Genomic DNA, 26,968 nt, shown 5'->3' on the forward strand with positions numbered 1-26,968 from the left:
GTGATACCCGCATATGAGGCTAGTGCGGTATTTCTGAGCTTTCGCTGCGATCAAAGTTACGACCCCTTCCACTAGGGCATTCACCGATGAAGTCCAGTAACTTTCCAAGCCCTGACAGTTTTTACTTCGGGACCTCCTTCTCTACTAACATCAATAACGCACTTTGTAAACCAAACATTTATTGAATAAACCTTGAAACCTTGAAGCCCTTAATGCACTTCCGGGGTGCTCGTACCAATTTTACTGGCTGGCGCCCAGCGGTACTGAAGTATGTACAACTTTCGAGTATCCATGGTACACACTAACTTGGTGTTCCGGCTTCCAGTACACCGGATCTCCCGTACGGAAGGTGCTTGTACCCGTTCTTTTATTCTGGGGGGTAACAAATGGCTCCTGAGGCCTACCACGTCTTCCGCAGGGAAAGTGCGTCACCAAGCTCTTTTTTCCCTGCCGAGACAGGGGGTGTTTGTACCCTTTGAACTGGTGGGTGCCGAGCAGTCCCAAACGCCGCCCGAAGGGGTTCGAAGAACCTACCGCATGACATCCCATGTCTGCTCGTTGTCAAGCTGCATGCATTTTTTCAACCGTCGAGACAAGCTACGCTACGAGGACGCTTGTACCCTTCGCAGAAACCGGTTGGCATCCACGTTATTAGAAACCAGCGTTAATACTTCACAAATTTTTTAAACACAGCCGAAAGGAAACCCACCCAACAATATTTGTTGGCAACCTAGGTTACAATACTGAATGCTTCTCTACCACCCTGCCAGTCATCTACTGACGTGGCCGAGAGGCTGGATGTCTGGCTTCTATTTAGAAGGTCTTTGGTTCAAGTCGAGTCATGGAGAAACTTCCCGCTCGTTCTTTTTCTGCGGTGAGGATTTGATTGGCCTTTCTTTATTGAGGTGAAAATAGGGTACCAGAGTACTTAGCCTTTTAATCTACAAGTGCATTCGACTCTAACCTCAGTAGCAAGCAAGCGCTAAAATTTCGCCCACACTTTCAATTTATGAAAGAGTACTGACATAGGACCAAGGTAGAACATCACGTTGCGAGAAAATAAGGGGTTCTTTGGGCTTTTTTATTTATCAAGCTGTCTAGTTTTGTTCAAATTTCACTGTCATAACTTGAAATACATTTTTTAGCATTCCAAAGTAAAAAATACACAGACTACAACTTTAATGAACGAGGCCCCTGGGGCGCTCGGCCTTTCTGCGTCTTCTGTCGTTGTTGTCAGCATCTCGTTTAGTCACGGTAGTACCAATATACCCGTACAGTCGTTTTACACCGCCTCGCCCTACAGCGTAACACGTGCTAAATTTTATAAGGAATAAAACTGGTAATAAATAAACTAACATGTTTAAAGATATGTGGAACGTTCAATGTCCGCTGTTGAAAAATAACGATGTGAAGGGGAGCGCTGCTATCACAGACGCCATTCTCACTTCGGATGCGTCACTACAGCCCTTCCGCAACCCTCGGATCGACAACTCGACCAACGCACTGGAGACGTCTGACCCGTTCTGCCACGGTACCAGCGTCAATGATGCTACACTTGTTTTGAAGACCTCCGGGCTTCCCTGTTGCGACCCTTACATCGGAAACGCATCTCTCGTTTCGCAAGCAGTTCAGCAGCCGGTTTCGAGTCGGCGATAGTTTCATTGTGTCCACCAACGAAAATGCTATTTCTGCAGAAGGTGGACTCGCTTCAGGGGATAACGAACCGCCTGCTCCTCCGATGCTCCGCGAACGAGCTTCAACGCTGGAAGCGAGCTTCGGCCGCGCTCGTCCAGGCCCGGTGGAGAGGCATCCTTGTGGTGAAGAAAAACAAATGATTCGATGGTGACGACCTGATCTTCAGAAAGCACAGGTCGATGCTGGACGCGCCTTTCTGCACTGTTGATACGTCCGCCGAGAGGAAAGTCCTATGGTTCGCCGAAAAAATTGGGCCCATCTCCCCACGAGGGGGGAATCGAGTAAATGTGTCGCGTAGGGGGTGGGTGTGTTGCGTTAACGTTAGTGTTTGGGGGGTGGTGGTGGGATGGTAGGGAATGTGTTAACTATTATTGCTTATTACTATTTATTGTTATTATTTTTTTCATATATTAATTATTACTTTCGTGATTTTTCGACTCGAGTCCCCCCTCGTGGAGAGATGGGCCCTATTTTTCTTTTTGTTTTGTGACGCAAGAAGTGAAGCCATGGAGTAGTTTGTTGTAAGTCGTTATTTATTTATTTGTTGCTGTTGTCGTTGTATTGGACGCTGAGAACGACGGCTTCGTGGTCGCTAAAGTGTACTGTTAAGGGGTCTTTCAGCAGTGGTCGTGCGTTGCAGGAACTGGTGAAGACGAGATCGATGCAACTGCTGCCGTGTATCAGCAGCTTCTTGACGTAGTTTGAATGAGTCAAGGATATAAGGCGCGTTCGTACCCTTTGATTCTGGTCGCTTTTGTGGCGCAGTGGGAAGAGGACCATGTACCTCGCGTTCCGCCCACAGGGTCGTGGGATCGAAACCAGGCGCCGATAACTATTATTTTTTTACATAGTGTAGCGGGAGGGGTGCGGACCTGTTGTTGACAGTGAGGAGGGTAGCGTGATGCGGGAGAAGAGGAGTGGGGGAGAGGGCGCACCTGCGCACTGAGCTGTTGCGGACGGACGGCGGACGCTACATGCGAGTTAAAGAAATGCTCTGCATTTAAAACCTGATGTGCTGCGGGAACACAACGATTACTTCACCGAAGCAGTATCAGGCATGGACGCAATGACAATGCGACCAAGCTCACCGCATATTCTCTGCGAATTTGACCCTCCGCATCAGCTGTTTCCTTTGGATCCCGGCGGCTCCCTTCTGGCCCAAAACCTGGAGCATGGTCTGTCTTCCCGGGTGACCCTATGAATATTCGCAATGTCCACTTTTAGGCCTAAGTCACTCTGATTCAGCAACCCAGCAAGCGCTCACTGCCCGTGGTGCTGTCTATGGAGTTGTACTGCCTTACTCGAATGACAAAGCTCTTTTTCGAGATCGACGGCACCGAGACACCCAGCCAAAGGATTAACAAGATGCCCCAGCCAAGTACAAGCATCGCTGCAGTGAAATCATGCACCGATATGGAAGTCCGACAACTGGTCGCAGTGGGGCCCATACTTTGTCACTACCCCTTCAGCTGCCAGCTTGCTCTTAACCAATTTGGCGGCGGCTTCAGTAGGTTGAGAAATAAAGGTACGCAGGCAGGGGGCGACAGAAAGAGTAGAGGAGAGGAAGATCGAGGGCGCTCACTGCCTCGCTAGTCGACTCCATCCCTATATCCAAAGCCACACGTTGATCTTCTTTAGCTACATCCGCTTCAGCATTCGTCAAGAACAAGCACGAGCTGTTTGTAGAGGGGCTATAATTTTTAATACACTCACGAACGCACCGTCTCTTGACGCTAGTTCTGATCGGCTCCGGTGGTCGGTTGAAGCAACAAAAGGCGTCCTTACCTGGTGCCCGGGCCTCATTGATCACCGAGGGTGACCCCCAGGGCGAGACGCGGACATTGCACGGCGCTCGCGGTGGACCCTGCCATCTACCTAAAACTGGGGTAGGTGGGGAATCCAAATTGCTCAAATCCGGTTCAACGCAAGACAGGACGCCACCGCCTCAGCAACCACGCGGTTTTCCTTTCGTCCGCGCTTCTCCGGCGCCCATACAAGCGCGCCGTGTGGAAAGAGAGAGATTTACAATTTTAATTTTTGAATACAAGGATACACTGCATGCTTTGCTGCGCCCCAGGTTCCACGTTAGTGACAATGGCCGGGGATTTTTGCATAACGATGGGGCGAAACCCCTTAGGGGCTCGGGCTGTCGCCGCCTTCCGTCCTCGTCGTCCTTTCACGTCATGGTAATAAAACACCAGGGCACTGCTTTTTAGCGCCTCGTGCTAGAACGTAATGCGTGCTAAAAGAGCATATCGAGTCACTTGTTTTGAAACGCTTCACGCTAGAAAGTTTTATCAGCGATTGGCAGTGATGGCTCAACGGAGTGTTCACACCATGCAGAAATACTTGTGCTCCGTCGAACGGACGCTCTCGGCCGAGACGTCCTATTTTGTTCTTTTTCATGAGAACCGGCGACGGTCCACCTTTTGTTAATTTAACATTGGGCAGCCTGTTTACCCGCCAAGCCATTCACGTGCGGTTCCTTGGTGTCACCCTGCACAGCAGAGTGTATTGTCAAAGGGCTGTTGACATGACTATTTCGGTTCGGCTTCCCCGTGTGAACATTTTAAGCAGGATTGCTGGAGCTAAGTGGGGGAATCACCTGGCGTCGATAATTAAGCTGCACTTAGCTCTGGTTGTGAGTCGTATTCTTAACCACTTGCTTCTGATCTCTCCTTCAGAATCCCAGTATAAGCGCCTCGAAGGGTTGCATAGGAAGGGGCTCAGGACAGCAATTGGAGTTCCTCAGCAAGCGGCAAACGAGAAGGTCATACGGGAGGGCCAGTGTGCTGCACTCCACTTGATGGCATCACAGAGGTTCCTGATGCAGGTAATGCGTCTGGGGGAAACCAGTGCTGGAAGAGCAATAATAATATGGCTTTGTTCAAGGACGGCTTCTCATGCGCACATTGCTCTTAACACTCAGAAAATATTGTGCCATCAGTGGCCGGAGAAACTTCCTAACTCAATGCCGCCATGCTCTTACGAGAGCCTTCAGTGCCAGCTATCTCTTCCTCATATGAGTGTGCAGCGAAACACGCAAGTGGAAGCGCCATATTTTTGGTTTTTGAACATTTGGAGAACTCTTTTCCCAATCACCCTGATTTTTTTCGGATTGCTCAGTCAGTCCGCACAGAGGAATTAGTGCAACGGCGTATGTCATTCCTGATGATCAGGTTACCTGGGCAGCACGCTTAGATGATGATGGATCCTCCACCAAATCCGAGTACATTGCCGCCGCGGCTGCTTTGAGGAAACTTAAGTAATATAAGCCGCAGGAAGTGGTAATTCTGACTGATTCAAAAGCAGCACTACAACTTTTGCAGCGTGAGGTCCTTACGACTGTTAGCGTTCCTTACGGCTTGTGCAAGAACTGAGCAGCAACTGCTTTTATGTGCGGTTTCAGTGGATTCTATTTCAAGTTGGTGTCAAGGGCATTGAGACTGCATATTGGATGGCACGGAATAAGCTGCAATGTGCACCGACTACAAACGTTTCCACAAATCACTGGAAGGATTTCAGGCGAACATTCGTCGACCATTTCAAATTTCTTGGAAACTCCCTATAACCAGCCTTGCGTCACAAAGGGACTTACCATATTGGAGGCAATATTGTTGTACCGCATCCGAATGGGCTTAGCGAAGACCACAGCATGGCTATTCCAGGTGGTGCTCGTGCGGTGGCCTCTGTGTTCGTCATGTGCAGTGATGACTACGCAGTGAGCACTACGCAATCTGTTACCCAGAGCATGATGTCGAGCGAACTGCAATGCTCTCAGCGATTGGAAAGCTGGCGGCCCCTCACAGTACTCTGGACCACATCGTCTTTCCAAAGGGGCGTTAGATGCTGCGCAGAGACGTGTCGCGCCTTCTACTAAGCTTCCTTTAGGAGACGGAAATGACAAACTCGGTGTGAAAGGAGCTTCGGTAGAGCAATTGCCGGCATATACAGCCAGGCTAGCCGTGCCTGATCCCACACAACAACAACCACCACCACATCCTTGGGAAAAATAGCGTACTAAAACAACACACTGCGGCACTCGTTTCCCAACAAATCGCGATAGAACGCCTCGTGCCTTAAAGACACGAGACTTTTACAGCAAAGCTGTGCACCTCTACCCCCCAACGGTTTCATGTCCGTGACAAAAACGCCAAGGCGCCAAGAATACACTGATACACTGCAAGTTTCGGCCGTCGCCGGGATACACTTTAATGAGATGGCCTGTGATTTTGTTTCACAGCGGAGCTGTATTACGCTACGATTTTATACCTTTTTCGATTCCATCACATCAACGCCTTGCGGCAAAGCCAACTTTATCTGCAGCCTTGTTTAGCGTGAGACGTCAAATACACCTAGGCGTTCGTGGTTGTGCGTTTCTTTTACACGTTTAGAGATCGCTCACGCTTTAGGTCACCCGATGGAGGGACGCATACTTTCAGTTAAGTTTCCCATAAAACGTCTTTTACCGTCATTTTATATTAGTGAAAGCAATAATACACAAAAGTTAACTCCCCAGTATCTCCAGCAGGCAGGGGAAAAAGAAGCTAGATGACCTGCAGGTAGTTAGCCGACCCCTCTAAGCCTCCGTTTCCTGCGCGCAACAACTAGTCGGTAAAGGTCGCCCGTGCCTAACCAGCCACTCCGTCCCCACGCCAGACTCGCACCGTATTGGTCGTTACCGGTGTTGCATAGTGCGAGGTAACCCTGCCGAATTGAAGCGGACCAGTTAGTGAACATCGAGTAAATTGAGATTTCATAGCTTCCCGGTACCACCCGGTAACCCAATTGCAACAGTACAAAAACAGGCCAACCGTCAAAGAGAATTTTGTCCACCCGAAGGTGCAGAAAAATTAACGTGGAAAGCTACCTTGCAACCCACCGCCAGGGGTACAATCCCGGGGGACCCCGCGTGTCCCCCCTAGGAAGAAGCCGGATGGGGTGGGTTGTTGGGAACAGAAAATTGGGCATCGGGACAGGTTTTGAGAGAAAGGAAGGGAATGGGGGGAGCGGTTTTGCTCTAATCCAGATGTCTGAATCTTTTTCAAGACTGGTTGCTCAGCGAGGGCATCAGACAGTGCCAATTGCAAAATATGCTTTACCTTGCACGGGTAACCGCTCACCCATAGGGTCCGTTAACTGGGCCCCAACCATCGGAGACAGGAAGTACCTTATTTGGTGGCGACGGTCACGCCCCTCCCCGACCCCCAGCTATGCGGCCGATGCGTACTAACGTCCTTGATCGACGGTCCCGCACCAGGTACTCACGAATAACCAGTGAGGTTTTGCACTATACACGGGTGCTTGCAACACCTGCTTTTCACGGATTCCGGACACAGGAAGTCTGTATGCGCACGCTACCTGAACGGCCCGTTCGCAAGGTCCCTTCGTCCAGATAAGGGCCTATTTTTGTTTTCCTCTTTGCCTACTCTGTCGCTCATAGGAACAAGAGTCTTCGGGCATTGCCTTGCATATGGCAGAGGAGATCGGTCCGGGCCTACTAGCCGTTACTAAGCCCAGAGAGTTTCCCCGGTCGGTGTACTCACCTCACCTTTTCTCGTTTTGCCCATACGAGACACCAAGTAGCATGTGGTTCCTGGTCCCTGAGGCATACAGAAGATTAGTCTATAGGCCCCTCGCAGCAAGGTTACAGGGGGGCGCAACCCCCCCCCCCCCCCCCCGGCCTCATACGGCCTCAACATCTAGCCCCCATGACATTTGGTTACAGGGGTATGTCACTCCCCCTGACCACTTTGCGATCAGGTCGCTTGCCCCGCCAAGCTCTCGGTTACAAGGGTCGCCAGTCCGTAGTGGTTTCCCGACCATTGAGATCGGTACTGCCAACTACAAACGACTGTACGCGGGCATCACTCGCTACTTCGCAACTTGACTCGCCGGCCTCCTCTCACGCTGGATTACAAGGGGTGCGTTACTTCCTCCGGCCAAAGAAAGTCATAGTTGATCGATCTCGACACGCCTTCCTACTTCAATCGCATTGACAAGTGACGGGTTGACACCCTACCAACCGACCTCCGCGTAGGACCTGATTCCAGTTAACCAGGAACTTCCGCAGGGGCGGCCGTTTTGCACGCTCCCCGGGCAGGGGTTGTGTGGCCTTCCCGATTCCTCGAGGAGGTCCGGTGGAACTCCCCGTACCTCCAAGCTCTAGCCCCTATGATATTAGGTTACAAGGGTTTGTCACAACCCCCGGCCTGCAGACCAGCTCGCAATTTCAACCGAACGAGCCCCAAGCTATGGTTACAGGGGTGCGCACGCCCCAGGCTCACTAGTGGTTTACCCATTGCTTCAGCAATGGTACGCCAACACTACGTGCGAACTGTACCACTTGGGCGCAGTAGTTTCTTCGCAACAATGACCCTTTGGCTTCCTCTCACGCTGGATTACACGGGCGCGTTACCACCCCCCGCCTTTGGCCTCCTCCCACACGGGATTACAGGGGCTCGCTACGTCCCCTAGCCAAGAGAGTCATAGTTGATTCACAAATACCATCTTTCGAAATACACGCGATTCTCTGAGGAACTCCCAATAGCTCCGCACTCTCGCCCCCAAGACTGAAGGTTACAAGGGCTCATCAAGTTCCCTCGGTCAGTACACTAGCTCGCATTAAAGGCCCCTTCCATGCTCCGATTACAGAGGTTCGCTACACCCCCGGCCTCATTGTGTGTACCCGTGCTTCAGCATGGCACGATAAAATGAACTGTACTGTGTATACCCCTATGACTTGTGTTTCCAGGGCTCGTCACCTCCCTCGGCGAGCAGATCGGTTCGTGTTTATAGGCGCCTTCCTAGCTGCGGTTACAGGGGCTCGCAACTCTTCCGGCCTCATAGTAGCGCTCAAATTGCTTCAGCAACTGTGCGCCACTATAACACAAACTGTGTCGCTTGAGTGCAGTTGCACTTCGCAACATTGACCCCTAGGCCTCCAACCACACTGGATTACAGGAGCACGTTGCCGCCCACGGCCAAAGAGAATCGTAGTTGATCCACAGAAATTTGCGACCGCAAATTTTCATCGAATTACCATTCCAAGCACCAACCTCGGTAACCACCCAGGCTGTCCGGGCCTGCGTCCGCATCACGCATGGGTGTTCTTGGAAGGCACTTGCCCTCAGAGTGCCTTGGGAGTTGCTCAAGCTCCCATGGGCGTTGAATATCCAATACAGTGGGCCTGGCGCACCACTGACTCCTGCCATTGCGGCGGACTAAAGCAGGACAGCCGAAACCGACCTACACAGCCCAGTCCGCCGGCGGGGGGGGGGGGGCGCGGGAACGTGCATGGCGACAGTAAGATTCCCCCCCCCCACTTAGTGAACAGTAAGAGCGTACTCTTTAATGAGAACTAGCCGGAGCCTGACCGGTGTCGTTGATGCCTGAACTCACTCTTGAAATCACGTGTGCCTCCGGTTGAGTCCGGCTCCACGAGATGGCTGTTTTGTTGGCGTTGGCGCCTGGTGGAGCACAGTACATGACACTTATCAGCCGCGAAATACAGGCGAATACTCTGCGAATATTATCACTGCAGCTTACATCCCACCGATGCGGACTTCTTGCGCGCAGGACCCGCTGTCCGTAAGCGTGGTGCGAGCATTTCTAAGCTCCAACCTTTTTGCGGCGAATAGGGGCGCCGCTGGTCGCTTGAGCAGCGGCTTCGCTCGCCGTCAGCGTGATGGGGTGTGGGTAGCTAACCCACACCGCAATATTGTTCGCTCGAGGAACAAGCAATGCAAAAGCATTGCTCGTTCAATAGGGTGTCAAGGCGCGGTTAGCCTTCTGGGTGCGAGTTTCGTTTCATTGTCAGAAGCCGTCACGGCTTGGAGGAGACAGAGCTACCGGTGTTAGCGTTCGAACACTTAAATCAAAACACTCTACGCACTGGGGGTGACCCGCTCCAACGTTGGGACGCGACGGCTGTGTGACGAAAAAACGAAAGGGAAACCATTAAGAGAAATGTCAGCGTTATTTGCTTATTTCTCAGCAAAAAAATTGGCCGCGTATCTGCTCCTTTCGTTGCAAATGTCGTCAAAAGACGATAGTCTTTGTAGACATTTGCCAAGGAAGTGGCCCCCTTTGCTTTCCCGGTCACCTCTGATGCTGTTCCTGTAGAGAGGTCGCGCTCATTCCAAGGCAAACACACTAAAGGTTTGCGCAAGGCGATCTGAATATACCGCGTTCCACTACTACAGGCCGGGTTCCTCGATGCCAGCGCTGCAGTACGGCGGAGACACGCGTGAATGGAGGCGGCTGACTAGAAGGTTTATAGAGCCGGGTGGCCATGCTCCACATGCGTTCCAAGCAGAACGTGGAAGCTAGCTAGTGGAACCTTTCGTTGATGTTGCCGCGTGATTTTTCATATGCCGCCAGTAGGCGGCGGTTTTCTGCAGTAGATGTAGAATATCATTTGCTATCGAAAAACCAAGCATCCATGAATTTTTTTAATAAAAGAACACTGTAAATATCCCTTGTTTACTAATTGTATATCATATATTTGCGTAATGTCTTGTTCTTGTTCAACAAAGTCGACAAGTATGAACATATAAACCGGGCCTAGACATTTACATGTGGCTGTGAGTATATATGACTATTGCGCAATATCAATTTCACTTTGGCCGGGTGGCTGAATCAAGTCACAGACAGACAGACGGACTGACAGACCGACAGACCAGAATTTCTGCGTTTAAGTAGCCCAAGAAAGACTATCGTCTTTAATAAGGCATCGTGGGCCGTCGAACAAAATCGGGGACAGCTACGAATAGAATGATCTTTAGGTTGACATAAAAGGTTATTCAGCCTTTAGTGTCTCTTTCAGCCACCCTAATTAGCGGGCATACCTGACAAACTTTCCTCTTGGCCCGAATCGGAGCTTTCTGGATGTGGCCCAAACATCAGTTCTTCCATGGGCGCTACAATTGAATATGCTCGTCTTATTCGCTGACGGTGGGGGAGACCTCGGATGCGGCAACGGTCGTTAGGGAGCTTCTCCGCGATGACGTGCGGTTCCTTGTACTTGTTCTTCAGTTTTCGTGGATTCTCCGCTGGATTTAGGCTTTCGTTCAGCTACTACGATAACTCCCGGTTGGAGCTCTGACGGTTCAGCCCTCTCATTGATATAACGTGATCGCTGTTTATGTTGGTCGTTACGGATGCTTTTATTCCTGCGGTTCTACAGGGTGTCCTGCACTCAGCCACTCTTACTGCTGCGCGAACTGATGTTGAAAAGAAGTCCAAACGGCGTAGTCTTCGTAGCCCTGAGCGCGGTGTTATCTTCCCCACTGCACTTGAGGCCATGTAGAGTCCGAATCCCAAGCATTTTCTCTCTTGGACATGCTTGCCACCGTTGTAGTTATACAGTTGTACCATTCTACTTGCCCATTTGCTCGTGGCGGGGCAGTTGCAGTGTTGACGTGCGTGACTCAAAAGCGTTCACACATGGCTGTGAAGTTCTTCCTTCTGTATGCAGTCGTTCTGTCTGTGATTTCCATAGTTGGTGGCCCAAAAACACAATAAATATCTTCAAGATACAGCTCCGCTCGTCCAGCTGACATATTACGAACAGTTCGCAACACCACGAACTTTGTGAAGCCATAAGCCGCAAAGTTAATAAACGCACTACCCGAAATCTCCTCAACAAATGGGCTGAAGTGATGAATATGAGTCGTAGGAAATGGCGTATTCACCTTTTTCATGATATGCAGCTTGCCGCCAAAACCACCTTTCCCAGAAGAACTTCGAAGCGCTTTGGACAGTGAAGAAATTCTTCAGGTGATTCGTCCGTGAGCACGCTCACTGCGAGGATTGTGTCTGTGTCCCTCAGAACCGTGATGATGCGCTCAATGTAGGCTTTGTCACTGATGTTGCACCGGCGACCCGTAACGAGCACGCCGTTGTAGTATGATTGAATGAGCTCACTTCGCTTGAGATAACCCGCTTTCATTGCACCGTTGCAGACATCGACGGAAATGCACGTTTCACCTCGTCCGTCGACTGCACCCACGTTTTAAACGACGGTTACAGGGAATCGTACCAAGTTCAGGCTGGGCCTTAAAATCTGAATAGTACGTTGCAGGAGGTCACACTGTAGACCTACCTTAAAGGAGTACTGACACTAAATTTCTCGCTTTCAGTTTTTATGCTGTAAAGAATACCTGTTGGCCCAGTAAATACAAAAACCGAACCGAAAGCCGTCAGCCGCCAACATAAAAATAATTACTGCACGTTTATTGCAACCAGTTTCAAATTCGGTCGCCGCGAGGGAAAATTGTCGTTCGAAGGCCAGACTGCAAGCGGGCCAGTCTTACGTCACGGTCTCACCCGTGACGTCAAGGACTTTCGCCGCATCGTCTGCTACGATTGCACAAGGACCGCACTCGCCCGCGCAGTCGACATGTAGCCTGAATCGTCAGACTCGGATGAGTCGCCGCCAGCAGACAGAACAACTTTATTTGGCCAGGTGAGTAGGCCGGCGATGTCTTCGCCGTCGTCCGTTTTTTCACATCACTGCTGCTCGAACCGGCGCAGACAATGGTACCAACATCTTGTCGCCACTCTTATAATCAATCTCATCGCGAAAAAGAAGTTCCACATGCGAGAAAGTAGATGTCAGTGTGTTGAAAAATTGTGCTAGGGGTTGTTATCAGCGCTGAATATAAAAGCGGCGTTCAGATATTTGCCGCGATGGTAAGCCTACGCTGACCGCAGCGGACATTCGTTCGGCGCTCCGACCCAGCACTGCCGGCACCGCGGTGCGGCGAGCAGCCGAAAGATGGCGCCACCTGCGCGCTAGAATCAAAACAGGTCACGACAGATGTCTTGGTCACTGATCGCTGAAACGAACATTATCGCCAAAATAAAGCTCCCTATGCGAAAAAGGGGATGATATTGTGGTGAAAAGTTGTGTAAGGGATGGTCATTCGCAGTCGTACAGATACCAGTGATCAAATAGTCGCCACGATACTAAGCCTAAAGTTCCCAACGCCCAAGCTGACCGGAGCAACGCCGAGCCCGCTGGCTTGGGCGAGAGTTCTTGCGGCCGCCGCCACGCACGAACTCAGTCCACGTTTAGCGCTGCATGTCGTCGCGTGGAAAATAATGCATCTTGGCGTAGTCGTCGATTTGCTCTGACAGGCTTCCACGAGCAGTTCTTCGCATTCCGTGAGCTTGCCATAGCACAACTTCAGCGAGCTCGGCGACGAGCACCGCGCGGTGCCGGAACCGCGCAGTTTTCGGCACCAGTGCAAGAGAACAACATGCGCCGGCCACGAACTGAAGAGCAAAGACGTCGAACACGCAAAGTTTACAAGCATTGCTCACACAGCTACATCCACGTCTTCTGTCCAAACGAATACCACCGACAACAGCAGCGCAGGATGTCGTTTCCGGTTCCGAAAACGACTATATGACGTCACCCTGAACCGGCCAGACACGCCGGCCGATGTTTCGTCACGCCTAAAGTGATTTCGCTAGTGCTGCCGATTTGTGGAAGCTCGCGGCCGGGACAATCAAAATAGATTTTAGATGTGATTCCGGCCTCGGATCGCTGCAAACATTTCTGTGAGGCATCTGTATAAACTGCTGAAGCCAATTATATCATTTTTTTAGGCGTCAAAATTTGGTGTCAGTACTCCTTTATATGTCTGAGAAGTTGTCGACTCGCCGAATTCCCGGGTCGACGATCGGGCAGCCTGAAGAAAGGGGACCAACTAGGTTTAAAGTCTCCGCCGGAGGCGTCACGTGCGCGTAAGGCGCCTGCTGCATACTTTTTATCACTTTCCCCACGGGCGCTTGTACAGCTGCTTGAAAATCGCGGTCATGTCCAACGCTGTCTTCGATGTCGTGGTGTCCCTTGGGCCTTAGTCTTCTAATCCGCTCTCGCGGCGTATTCTCACTCACCATTGGCCTAATATGGCCCTTTTTATCTCTCTCGTTGTGGTTAAAGATGATGCCTTAAGCGTCCCGTCAGCCCGAGCCTCCACAAACGCTCCCGGTGCGGTATGACGCTAGCCGAGGCGAAGGTTTCGACGTTCAAGAGTTTGGCGAAACAGCGGGGCCTGGGCAACATGGACTGGCTTTGGCAAGCCAAGGTGGAGGCCCTCTCCTAATATAGTTCCGCACTAACCGCAACTCGCACATGGGATCCTTCCTTCTTTATACCCGCAGGTGGTGGCACCTCTGGATGCGAGAGCCGTCGACCAACCCTTACCCTGGCGGCCGAGCTGCACCTGGACATCCCATACCTGAGCCGCACGCGGCCAAGCCACACTACCGGCAGCTGGCCCGGGCTGTCATCTGGGGCGACCTGGAGCTTCCCAACAAGACGCGTACAATTTGCTACGTGTGGCAGAGACCCATAACGTCCGCAGCAGCCCCCATGTGGTGGGAGTGCACCCGGCAGGCCCGGCTGCAGTACGCCAACTTCAAAGGCCATGGCCGAGCTGGTGGCGGGTTTCAACCTGTCTCTCGATCTACCCCTCTAGCTTGAGCCGCCTACCGAGCGATGAGCCCTTCTATGCGATCATTAGGGGACACTGGTGCGCATCCGGAAGCTGTACCTGCACTAGCTCCTCGTGACGGGGGTGCGGGATCGGGTGGCGCGGCTAACCTTCAGGGGCAACGGGGTGCGGCTACAGTGGTTGCGAGGCCACACCATGCTCGAGGACCACGTGCGGCAGGCGCAGTTCGCCGCCGAGCCCCCCGAGGCCCCCGAGCCGCCCGCTCGCCAACAGCGGGGCAGCTGGCGCACAACGTCGCCCTACTACTCATCCAGCGACACATGCAATCCCAGCCCCTGTATCCACTGCTGGCCTATGGAGATGCTTCGCACCCGTGCGGCCAGCGTGGCTGTCCCTACAGCAGTGCTCGGCTGTCCTGTGGCTCTGTGTAGGGGGTGTGTGGAAGGCCGAGCGAAAGCACCGCCTGGAGTTGGTCGGCAGCCCTGCTTGGCAGCTATGCCAAGCGTACATCGAATCGATCTGTATTTCAAGTGCACAGACTTTTCGGCAGGAAGGGCGGAGCCGTTGGCCGCCCTCAGGGGTGCTGGGACACTCGACCAGCGCCCCTGGCCCGCGGGGTGCGCCGAAGAGCATGACAGAGTACACGAGATCCTCGGGTCCTACCTGGATGCCTCAGGACTCCAAGCGGTGATGCGCTCCCTCGTCCAGTAAAGCAGAGAAGAACCCATGAACTGAGCTTGATGAATGTGTCTTGTGTAGGTGTAATATCGCCTTTGTCAGTGTACCAGTTTCGAGATAACCGCGCCTCTATTTTTTTATGTTGCCGTGACTTTTGACAGCGAAGCTGTTAAATCTGCCGGTGGGGCCCACCAACGTACGCGCAAATACTGCGCCGAGCGATGATGTCATCGCGCACGCCATCACCACCGTACTTTTTCCTTGCCGCGCTTGGGCGTAACTGATACAGCCACGTGCCGGGGCGCGATACGACTAGTACGATTCTGCCTTCAGCAACGTGTCGCGGAGGGGCGCGATACACCTGGTACAAGCATGGCTTTGGGAAAGCGCCTCGGTTGCCTCGCTCTAACACTTGTTTTTTATCAATGGTGCCGTTTTGAAGGTGCAAAGAGACGAAATGCTGCCAAAAAGAAGGAAGCCATCAGGCCGCGATACGATATCGTCAATCACCTTTTTATTTAGTATCCCACACCTCAGACCACACCAGCCGAACGGTGGCCATCAAAGAAGTTCAAACGTTTGAGCGAACGCTCATCCCTCTGCGATTTCCTCTATGTTTGGAGCATCGCCGCAAAGCCGAATGGCTCGCGTACACTGTACATGTTTTAATGACCGAGTTTTATTCCATCTTTAGGGGGCTAACGAAGACAACACGTGAAAACTTGACCGATTCTCCAAGCATAACCACGTGTAAACGTGGCCGAACCACGAATAACCTACGTGCAGCGTCAGCTTCGCTGTTCGCCCAGTCTTCGCCGCACCCCAAGTGCGAAGCTGTCCCAAATTATTTTTGTTATATTTGTGGTGTGCGTTTTATTATGTTCATTTCTATGTTACTTCCACTTCTCGAAATTGTGTATCTTTGTTTTTTCTCTCCTATGTGTTTTAGTTTCTTGCTGTTCTGCTTAGTATCAATCTTTCTTGAACGTCTCCCCCACCAACAACAGACGTGCAATGTTCCGCCCCAAGGCATGGAAAATACCCCTGCTGATCGTCTTTCCTTGTTCAACACACCATTAAATACCTACCTACCTACGAAACGAAACACTACACCCCGTGAGACCCGAAGCAGACAGAGAGAGATAGAGAAAGAGAAAGAGAGAGATCTATATAAAACAAGCCGCGCAAATATAGCATCTGCTGTTAGAAAAACCGCGGAACGATCCTTCTTTCAGCAGAAGAAGATCCGAAGAAGATCCAGCAGCAGCAGAAACAGCATAAGATCCGAAACTACAAAACCGAGAAAGACTGCTAAGTACCATACAATTCCGAACGAACAGCCACGTTCGACTATCTGTTCAAAGCGCTATTCCGATACATCATCCTACCCCACAAAATAATGGGACCATCACGTTCATAACGCCTTGGCAAACAATTGGGACCGGCATCAAGTTGATAACGCTCCAATAACCGCCGAGGCCGGCGCGATAGCGGAAGGCTCTAGGGGCACGCCAGCCAACGACCGGTATTATAAGCATAGTGAACGGAAAAAGAAACAAAAACAGACACTTGGGCAAATCTTGCTCGAGTAAGTTCATGATGGCAAAGTGAAAGCCCATTGTTCAACCGGACCGCTAGCTGGCCAGAGTATTAAAAATATTTTCTTTAAAATTAAGTTGACGCGCAGTGTTATACGTTTACAATTCGTTCCTAAACAGGGTACAGGTTTTATGTAACGAGTGTAATAGTTGTGACTTTCTGTTTTGTGCTTTTTTCATGGACGATAGAAAAGCAAGCATGGCGCAGCCATGCCAAGTCGCTGGAAGCAAGACGGGCCAGGCGGGTCACAGAGGTTCTTAGTAAGTATACTAAAGATGGAGCTGCCCCTGACAATCCAGGTCTTCATGGGACATGGAAAAACGAAAAGCGTGAGATGCCCTGACGCCACTTTTACTTAAGCCGCAAACACTGTTTCTGTAGGGCGCCCTTTCTTGTTGTTTAAAAGAATTAGAACGAGCGCAAAGGACGAGGACAGTGAAACACAGTACACGGGACGAGGGCTCACTACCAACTATTTAATTTCGAAACCCTTCTCTGCATATAAACATCAACACCACAGAGGCGCGCCTGCGCGCAGAACACCTGAAGAGGTGTTCCGCCTCCGCACAGAACACTGTCCTTTGCGCTCGTTTTAATTTTTTGAAGTCATGAACCAACACGCCCAATAAAGCAATCTAATAAGTTTCTTGCTTGTATTTTGAGACCAGCGTCAACTCCTTCGCCTTCGCTCGCTCCACCGATGTCTGCTTCCTTTCTACCTGCCAACCATTTGCATACGGCTGGGCCGCACAGTAAGTTAGGGCAGAGTCCTTCGATGCTTCTCTGGTCATGAAACTCCTGGCCAAGTTGTGTATGGGGACAAAGGCTACCGCGAGGGGCGCCACCGCAGATCGGAGGGCACCGAGCGACCAGCGCTGCTCTGTAGACGGACCGACAGGGAGGAACGCAGTAGCACCATGCCCGTTCGCACCAAATTTTTTTCCCACTCACAAAATGACAAGCCCTTTTAAGCGGCCCACGGCGCGCAAAGCGAAACCGCACTACTCATAAGGCGGCGAGCGTCTGTTTTATCTTACTCCGTGGTCCGTTACCTGCCAAACGCCCTCTGACCACGCCCCCGGCTGCCCTCCAATCAACAACAGCGCTGTGGCGCGGCAGCGTACGAAGCTGCCCCATAGCGTGATGGCGAAGTTTCATGACCAGAAATGCATTGAAGGAATCTGGTTAGGGCCTTGGTGGGCCGGCCTTCGTAGCCGGTACTTACGCGGTTGCCAGTAGCCTTCGATGAACGTGAAAAAATTACATCACAACCTCCACACTTCTCCCAATGCCCCGGTGGCCACTCCTAAGCTTTGTTTCCTCCATGAAACGATAGATTATGCGGACATCACAGCGTCTGGCTTGGGCTTGGCATAACAATTGGATTATAAAGCGTTTTCTTGAATTTGCTTTCTACAGTATGCACATGTCATGGCCTTTTTTGTAAAGCACAGACGACCGCTTCGACAGACCCTCAGTAAAAGGAATACCTTTGGTTCCTTTTTCTCTTAGCTTTAAAACAGCGTGTTTTATTTTAAACCGGTGCAATAAAACATCGTTCTTGGCGTTCTTTTTGGTACTTCATTTGAATACCAGGCCACTAAATCGGTTTAATCAAAGCATGTCATGAACCTAAGGCAAGCGTGTGTCATCATGGCGGTACATGACTACAGGAACGGTATTGATGTGATCCGCATAAACGCAGACGCCAGAATCCTTTATACTGTATTTTGAAAAGAACTCTGTGAGGCGGGTAAACCAAAACAGTTTGTTACTGTACTCGGGGACAACTTTCTGTGGCAATGGAGAGAAAGCTACGCTGGGGGGGGGGGGGGGGGAGCGGCGAATTGCTTTGTGTTACTGCGCCAAAATAGTTCCGGTAAACTAGTTTCGGTGTCGGTTTCGGCGTGACGCATATGCCCTTGCTACAGTTCGTTTCTTTGCATGAGCTCTTTGGTTAAGTGCACTGAACCGCAATCACCAATCATACAGGCATTTTGACGTCTCCTTCTCTGCGTTTCATTTGATTCTAAGCAAAAGCCAACGCTTTTACTGGAGAATTCGAACCGACTAAATATATTATAGTGTAAACGGTACCGTCGAACTCTGAGCCGCCCAGAAACGCCGGAAATTTTGTCAGCGAAGCAGTTTTGAAGACAGGCACTTATATTTAAACTCTTCTTTAGCCGAAAACTGGGCAGCACAACGGGCACGTGTAGCGTGCTTACATAGCGCAGGCTCGCTATACCGTTAGGGCAGCACGCGCACAATACGGCGAGAAGTGAAATCCCATTTGGATCGCGCTGATTTAGGCAGGCCCCAAGAAGTGTCGGTGACCCGCAACTCGGAAAGCGTATAGGGGAAGCTCGCGCTGCAGAACCCATAAATCTTGAGCTCAATCCCCACGCCTTCCTATTCCAATATATTTGATGAACATCATGCAGACTTTAGGGCGTGTCTCGCTGTACTACGTGGCGCAGGGTTCATACCTTAGGATAGCAGTCGTACTGAACTCGCTAAGTTGCCTATTTACAGCATAAAGGCGTGTCAGCACTTGGACGGATGAAAAACGTAACGCTGTCTAAACACCTGCACAGTTGGCGCTGGTCGTAAAGTTTAAAAACAATTGGTCACTGAACATTTTGCCAGTAATTGGTCACTGACATCGTAAAGTACATTGCATCAGCTAACTTTTCCAAACACCAATTTATCGAGCCGCTCTCAGATTGGTGGTTAAGCCACCCCTTTCTGTTTTTTAATGTGCATGTGATCACTCGCACGCTTCTTTGCTCACTTGCCAAAAAAAGCACCGTGTCCAGAACACTGCAACTGGGCCTGTCAGCAGAATTTCAATTGGCTTCCAAGCCAGGCAACAGAATTCGCGTTGGCTGAGTGTAGCTGCTAACTCTTCGTCAACATTCCAATTGGCTGCTACAGCCTCCTTTCTTTGTCACTTACATCAATGTTGTGGGAGCATGGCTGGCTCTACATTAAAAAATAGCTGACTGGTATTCATGGCTGTAAATTTGATGTTGGCCTCACCGTGCTCTTACTTGTTCCCAAGCCCAACACGTGGGTTCATTAGTGATGGTACTGCCCGTTCAATTCACCGATTTTCATTTGGCGGCGATGTCACACCCCACCACCGCTAAAGTGCCCCAAAATTTCACAAAAATGTACGATTTTGTGGCTATGGCCAAGATTTGCACAGACAATTCCAGAACCAGCAGAAAAACTCCGACACTCAGGGCTGCCACCGCCAATTGCAAACCGTTTGACATCGGTACTCCGTGAGCATTAGTCAGCAGGAATAATGTGTGCTACGTGAAAAATTGAAGCAGAAGAAAGAATGTATTTTGTTTCATTTATTTATTTCCAGCATAATCAGCTGGACAAAATCTGGAAGCACCTCCAAGTAGTCACACAACCACAAACATGCACACGAATGCCAGTCACAGCAGTAAACCTGCAAAACCGTGGCCCCATCTTTCAAGCCCACTTGAGCACTCAAAGTCACGCAGCCACGTATTTCCAAACAGACATTTCTGGCTCTGTTATCAGTTATTCGCAGTCACTGAGTACGGCGTACAGTAATTTCTTCGTGATAAATGTGAAAACAACACAGATGCACCAGTCATTGCATGACAAACATGACAAAGGGACACTGTCCATATCCGTGGCAGTGAACATTTCTGTAACTTCTGTTTCATGAGACCATGCCATTACCCTTCGGGTGTTCGACCTCATATCACAGGGCCTCGGGAAGCTAGTATTTTTACAAAAGCTAAGACTGGTAGGAGGGAAACCCACAGCGTTTCGACGTTTCAAAGTGAGGCATTGACGATTCGTATTACTGCTCGCCCATTAACCCTGTAAATACGCATTTAGAAGAAATTATTCAAGCCGGAAATGGTCTTTTACTTCAGCAATCTACCCTCTGTAGCCGAAAAGACCAACAAAACATGAGCAAGTGACTACAAATTATTACCTCACTTACAATGTGAAACTGATGGTAGCATATTTTTTTTTCAGATGACTGAAACAATTACAAATAGTAGACAATTCAGCAATGCATTTCTGGACATCACTACCATCTCGCAGTTCTTGTAAAATAATTCGTACGCTCGCTTACGCCGGTAAGCTGGCTAACCGAACGAAATGCGGAAACGACGGAAAGTCCTGCTTGCGTCAGTCTCACTTGGTCGTACACGTCGCAGATAACTTGCTTGGCCTGGTTTGACCGCTTTTGGTTGTGAAGCTCTTCGAAAATTCTTTGAGGCGAACTAACTGGCGGGCTATCGGACGGAAAAGTAGCTGCTGTCGATGAAGACGCCATTTTTTTCTGAAGAGAACCGTCGTGACACCAGTGGTAATTTCCGCAACCAAACAAAACTGATAATTTAAGAAAAGTAACGCTTACTGGCGATTATATTCTGGCGATTTATCGGCATTGTCAATTCAAGGCTACAAAAAAAGAAATACATGTTTTTGAAATGCATAGGCTATACGCATTGAATAATGTTTGTAGAACTGCTTCCAACTGTGCAGCGAATTGTCGTAGTTCGGCTGGCCACTTCACCTCCTCCCGTTGCTTTCTCTCCATTGCCACAGAAAGTTGTCCCCGAGTATAATGTACACTAGAGAGGACACTGGCACTAATCTCTATGGGAGACGCCCAATTGCGGCTTCAACCCCCGTAGAGGCAGTGATACCTGGAGGATACGTGATTTTCGAACTTTGATTGACCCCGCCGTCATGTTGACGGGACTCGGAGCGCTTTTTAGGAAATGCAAATGCTATAAAGAAAGTCATTAGCGTATAAATTATTAGTAGCGTAAACAACGTTTACGCTATCATAAGTTGATATTGAGGTTTAGAATTTTTTTGTTAGGTCACCTCAGGCATTTGATACACTGGATGCACGGCTGAGTTGAGCTAAGCCCGCGGAGTGTTTTATTTTTTGCTTTTATATTCCAGTAGGCAATGCCGTTGACTGAATCAGAACGGATATACTGCGTTTTATTTCATTCTCTAAGTCTACGAGAAGCAGAGCGGTGCGTGCTATAATCCAAAGTAAGTAATCATGGTTGTTATTTATTTCAACTCACAAGTCTAGCGGTTGGCGCCTTACTTGATATGCGGGCGACACGCTGGCGAAATCGTTAGGGGCAGCTTTATTTACGCTGAGTAAAAGCTGATCGTTTAATGTGGTTCCTCAAAGAAGCGATAACATCTAACTAGTGATGCTCAACTTGAAGCCACCCTACGGGTCTCAGCAACAGCCGTAGAAGAAGTTGAGGCCATGGCTGGCCTTCACTGTTCACCAGCCAAATCCGAACTATTAGTCCTCCCACACAAGAAATTTAGATCAGCACGAGCCCCCTCAATCGCGACACAGCCGGGGGTACACCCGTACCACGGGCAATGCAAAAAAAACATACTTGGACCGCCTCTGCAACAGGACCGACGCTACACAGCGTACATAAGAAAATTATCGGCTCATGTAGCGCTAATAATTGGGCTTCTTAGAAGAATTGTAGCACGACGACATGGCCGTAAATAAAAAAATCGGCTTCAACTAACACAAGAGTTCTTAATAGGGAGGATTACATATGCGCTCCCAGATCTTAGCCTTACGGAAACGGAAACTCGAAAATTTGAATGCCTAGTTCGGAACGTTTATCCAGTCACTCTACAGATACCCCGGGAGCTTCCACTACCAGACTCAGGCGTACACAACACGGCCAGAAAGCTTATCGAAGGACATCGCACGGGGCAACTTGGCCGCCTGAAGCGCAGTGCAGCCGGCAGAGCCCTCGTTGACAGCCTACGCATTGGCTACCTGCAAGAACCCGAGACGAACTCACTCATCGAAATCCTTACTAGAGAAAATGTGATTATTCAGCCCCTTCTTTGAAACATGAACCTTCAGTATCATTCTTGATGAAGGGCGCAACGAGCCCCTGAATTAACAGCAAAATACCCCATTGATCGAGGCACGCTGTATGTTGCTGCAGCGGAGTATCGTCACGTGGACGTTTTTGCCCTGGCAGTCATACCTTCACCCGATTTTCCCCCACTCACAAACCTCACCATTCGAACCCGTGACCCTCAAGTGGCGGAAGTGGCAGTGCACTCACACATAGACCAACCCCCCGATTCATATTATCGGATTCGAGAACGGCCGTTCCAAACTATGCCAGAGGCCAGATCTCGCCTCAGGCCCACCAAATTCTTAATCAAAAACCACGTACTGAACCTGTAGAATTGACCTGGTTTACTGCCCACACCAGTATTTGAGGAAATTAAGTTGCACACACCGCAGCTCTAACTTCCGTCTCCCGGGCCTGTGATGCCAGCACTGCCTCCGATGGAGCCAGATCAGCCCGTGAGTTTACTCATGTGCATAGACACCATGGAACATTACCGCCTATCCCGCAGCAAATACCCTCCCGCCGACCCATCCTTTGTCAGTGGAAGAGGAGCGCCTTTGGCGTCAGCTTCAAACTGATCCCTCCCCTGTTTAGCCATACTTCATCACATTCACCCCTCACTGTATCCCACAACACTGTGCAAGCACTGCGGAGAACTGCCTGCATTACATCATCATATGTGGGCCTGCAAATCTGACCTCTTTCTTCTCAACACCTCCGTTGACCAGTGGGAAGCAGAGCTGGGTTCATCAAAACTGGATATCCAGAAGTCGCTCAGGGTTAACAAAACTTGTTGCTGAGGTAGTTGGTACGTACTTTAAGAAAGAAGAAAATGTGGCGCAAACTAGACATGGACGAAGAAAACAAGGCAAGACGCATACCGGCGTACAGGTCTTACCTTGTTTTCTTTGCCCACGTCTAGTTTGCACCACATTTTCATCTTTCGCTCAGGGGTTGGGCGTCAAACAGTTCACAAATTTTTAGCGAGACCAACTGCTAATAATGACGGCCGAAATGGGACACTCGCCTTAAAAATTCTGCAGAAAATCAGGGAATTAACTACTAATGCGCAGCATTTTTATGCCACGTGTCTTGAATGAGAGTTTTTTCCAGCCATTTTTTTTTTTATTTTTCGAAATCCTGTCTGCCAAATTATTTCATTTACGCTATTATAGCGTTTAGAAATGAAAATTTTGCGAAATCTGCATTATTGTGTAAATGCAGTGCGTTACACGGTTCGCAATTTTCCGGAATTATTTTATAATTTTTTTATTATTTTTTTATTTTTTTTTTAATTTTCGTTCGAGCAATTATCTCCATTTACGATATTAAAACAATTACAGCTGGAACCTTGGCGAGAGAGAATAAACTTTAATTATTTCAAGCAAATGCTTCAGAGAGGCGTCCTCATTCCAGGATGCATTGAGCTCGGGTCGCGTTGGCAGCCCTTCCGTTCAGGTTCAGCTGATCTTCATAGCCGGAGCTGGCCAAGGCCCTCTCCCAAAGCTCCGTGGAGAGGTGGATGTTAGGCTGCTGTACGGTAGACTTCTCGCATCCGCCCACGTTTGCGAAATCTGCAATATTGTGGAAATTCCATGCGTTATATTTTTTGCATTTTCTGTAGTTTTTTATCATTTGTCTTTTTAATTTTGAAAATTTGGTCCAACCAGTTATCTCCATTCACGTTATTTTAAGAGCTACATTCGGCCCTGTCGCGATATCTGCATTATGCTTCAATGGCAGGGCGTTCCACGGCTCGCCATTTCCCGCCATTAATTTGTTGTTCCTATTCTTTTTTTTCTTTTTCAAAATTTCGCTCGACCAGTAATCTCCATTTGTGCTATTCTAAGATTAAAAATAAAACTTTCGCCAAATCTGCATTGATGTGGAAGTGCAATGCGTTATAAGTTTTGAAATTTTCCGTAATTCTTACAAATAGTATTCTGATTTTTTAGTTTTGCAAAATTTCTTTCACCACAATCACCATTTATTGTACCCTTAAGCGCCCCTTCCGGGGTACTACATAAGGGGGGGGGGGCGGGGCAAGTACAAAAATTCGACAGTAAGTGATGGTCGATGGTACAGGCGTAGAAGTGAGGCAGATTCATAATGAAATGGCAGCAACACAGCAAATATATATGCATATATACCTAAATTAACCGTAACAATACAAATGAAGAATAACAACTGAAATGATTTGTGATTAACTGCTTGAACACTGAGTGGTCGCGTTGGTTTACTCTGGCTTGGTAAAGTTATTCCAATCATCTATGGCTGCAGGTAAAAAAGGTTTGTTAAAAGCGTTAGTTGACACATGTAGGCGCTGCAAACTAAACGAGTTAAAGAGGTGACGCGATGAGCTGGCAGGAGGGAGGAGGACTGTACTACGTTGTGAAGACAAGTTATAATATATTTTCTGTAAGAGGTGGAGTCGAGAAACTTTTCGTCGGATTTTTGGGGTGGGGAGGTTAAGAAAAAGTTTATTACTGGTAATAATTGAGCGCGGGTTATACTGTGAGGAAATAAATCTATCGGCACGATTCTGAATGGATTCAAGTATATCGATCAAATAATTTTGGTGGGGGCGCCAAATACCCGACGAATATTCAAGTTTACTACCCGTAAAAGATTTATAAGTCAGTATCCGTATTTGGGGGGGGGGGGGGGCAGAAGTTTAGAGATCTTTTGATATAGCCAAGTGATTTAGCCGAGGCGGCAGTTAGTTGCTGTATGTAACCGCACCATGTTAGATTGCTTGATATCACTACTCCAACGTATCCATACGAATGAGCCTGGGTTAGACAACTGCAGTTTACTGAATACGGAATAAAAAGTTATTCCGCTTCCGCGAAACTTGCATGACTTTACATTTCTTTATATTTATTTGCATCAGCCACCGCGAACACCATTTTTGTAAGTTAGATAAGTCATTTTGAAGAATATTTTGGTCAGTGATATTTGAAATGCGGCGGTAAAGTACGCAGTCGTCTGAGAACAGGCGGATGGTTGATGAAATTTCGTCTGAACTGTTATAATTAAAGATCAGAAATAAAAGGGGCCCAAGTACTGACCCTTACGGAACACCGTTTAATACCTTCACGTGAGTTGATTGGTGATTCGCCACAACAGTAAATAGGACCTTATCGGTGAGAAATTTTTAATCCAAGCTATAGTTAATGGGTCAATGCTGATGCTGAGGGAGGAAAGTTTACTTATAACACGCCGATGGGGGATACGATCTAATGCTTCTGAAAAGCCAGTGTATGTTACATCGGTTTGAAAGGGGGATTCTAGGTTAAAATGAAGATCAGTAGTAAATTCATACAGCGGCGTCTCGCACGAGAGTTCTCGCTGGAACCCGTGCTGGTTACGAAAGAAGAAGTAATTTAGGTCCAAATGCGTTGCGATGAGGGACCGTGTTCTAGAAGCTTGCGGGTGATGCATGTTAGAGATATTGGACGATAGTTTGAGGGGTCTGAACGGTTTGTGGATTTGTGTACGTGGGTGATTGGCTTATTTTCCAGTCTTATGGAACGGTACCAGTGCCCAGAGATTGGTAAAAAAATGCTTTGAAAGATGACTGGATATTAGTTTGGTGGTTTTCAAAATGTTCGCGGGAATGTTATCCGGACATGGGGCACTCAAGAACTTAAGGTCATCAGTTATCTTCACAATTCCTTCGCTCGTGACATTGATATGGAGCATTTCTGGGAAGTTTCAAGGCGGTAAAAAGTTAATATTGGTGTCGGCTTCGTGGGAAAAGGAAGTTAAGACAGATGAATTCATGACCGGCGCAATCAGAAGGATCGACTACCGAAGCTACAGGGTAAGTTAGGGATACTTTATCCGTAGCAGTGTTTTAGGAGCCAAATATTTCCAAAGTTTCTGCGGGTTAATGTGAAGGATTTCGAGCAAATGATAACTGAAAAGTTCTCGTTTTGAATTCTTTAACAAAGAGGTGTACTCTCGCAGCTATGCGCGATACCCGTCTCATTTAGTGGAGAATTTCACTAATTTAGCTTCTCTAAAAAGGTTTTTTTTTTATTTTTTTTTTTTTTGACAGCCGCCTTACAGAGTTTGAGTACCAGGGTCTAACGGCAGCCCCGCGAATGCAGACTAGCGGCACATGACTGTCAATAAGTTGACGTTAATGGACATGATTCTATGGCGGCAATCTATATCAATCATTGACGAGGGCAATGTAGGCTTTATGAGTACCACTACCCCGCCTCCGCGGCGCCCAAGCCTATCTAGTCGGTGAGTGATTTACAATTCTGTCGGAGATAGTAGTACATTATCCTTAATGTCCGGGTTAAGCTATGATTCGGTGAATATGGCGAGATCTGTACTGTTATCTTCCAGGATAACTTCTACAATTTCTTTCTTGGGCATGTAGCTCCGGACGTTAGTGAACATTATGGTTGTGTTATGAGAAGCTGAAATGGCTTGGAAGGATTTCTTGGTACGTTAAGATGGGCGAGAGTGGGTTTACGGGCACGTGGCGATTGCTATAAGGATTGTTCGACGACAGAATCGGTGACTGCACTGTAGACGTAATGCTATATATCGATGGTGAGCTTGCCAAAGCGGATTTTT

At 49.0% G+C, this 26,968-nt stretch overlaps 1 protein-coding gene across 2 annotated transcripts in view; it reads left to right on the forward strand.

The window, feature by feature from the left end:
• LOC144154764 (uncharacterized) overlaps window positions 1–15,045 on the forward strand; it is a 52,203-nt gene extending 37,158 nt beyond the window's left edge. For both annotated transcript variants that reach the window (XM_077685876.1, XM_077685877.1), the window contains exon 2: window positions 13,870–15,045. In XM_077685876.1, coding sequence (XP_077542002.1) covers window positions 13,870–14,191 — 322 coding nt within the window. In that variant the 3' untranslated portion in view covers window positions 14,192–15,045. The remainder of the gene's footprint in view (window positions 1–13,869) is intronic.
• The last annotated feature ends 11,923 nt before the right edge of the window (window positions 15,046–26,968 follow it).

This window comes from Haemaphysalis longicornis, unplaced genomic scaffold (assembly GCF_048455015.1).
Source record: "Haemaphysalis longicornis isolate Haplotype H1 unplaced genomic scaffold, Haemaphysalis longicornis Haplotype H1 scaffold_90, whole genome shotgun sequence".
Taxonomy (NCBI): Eukaryota; Metazoa; Arthropoda; class Arachnida; order Ixodida; family Ixodidae; genus Haemaphysalis; species Haemaphysalis longicornis.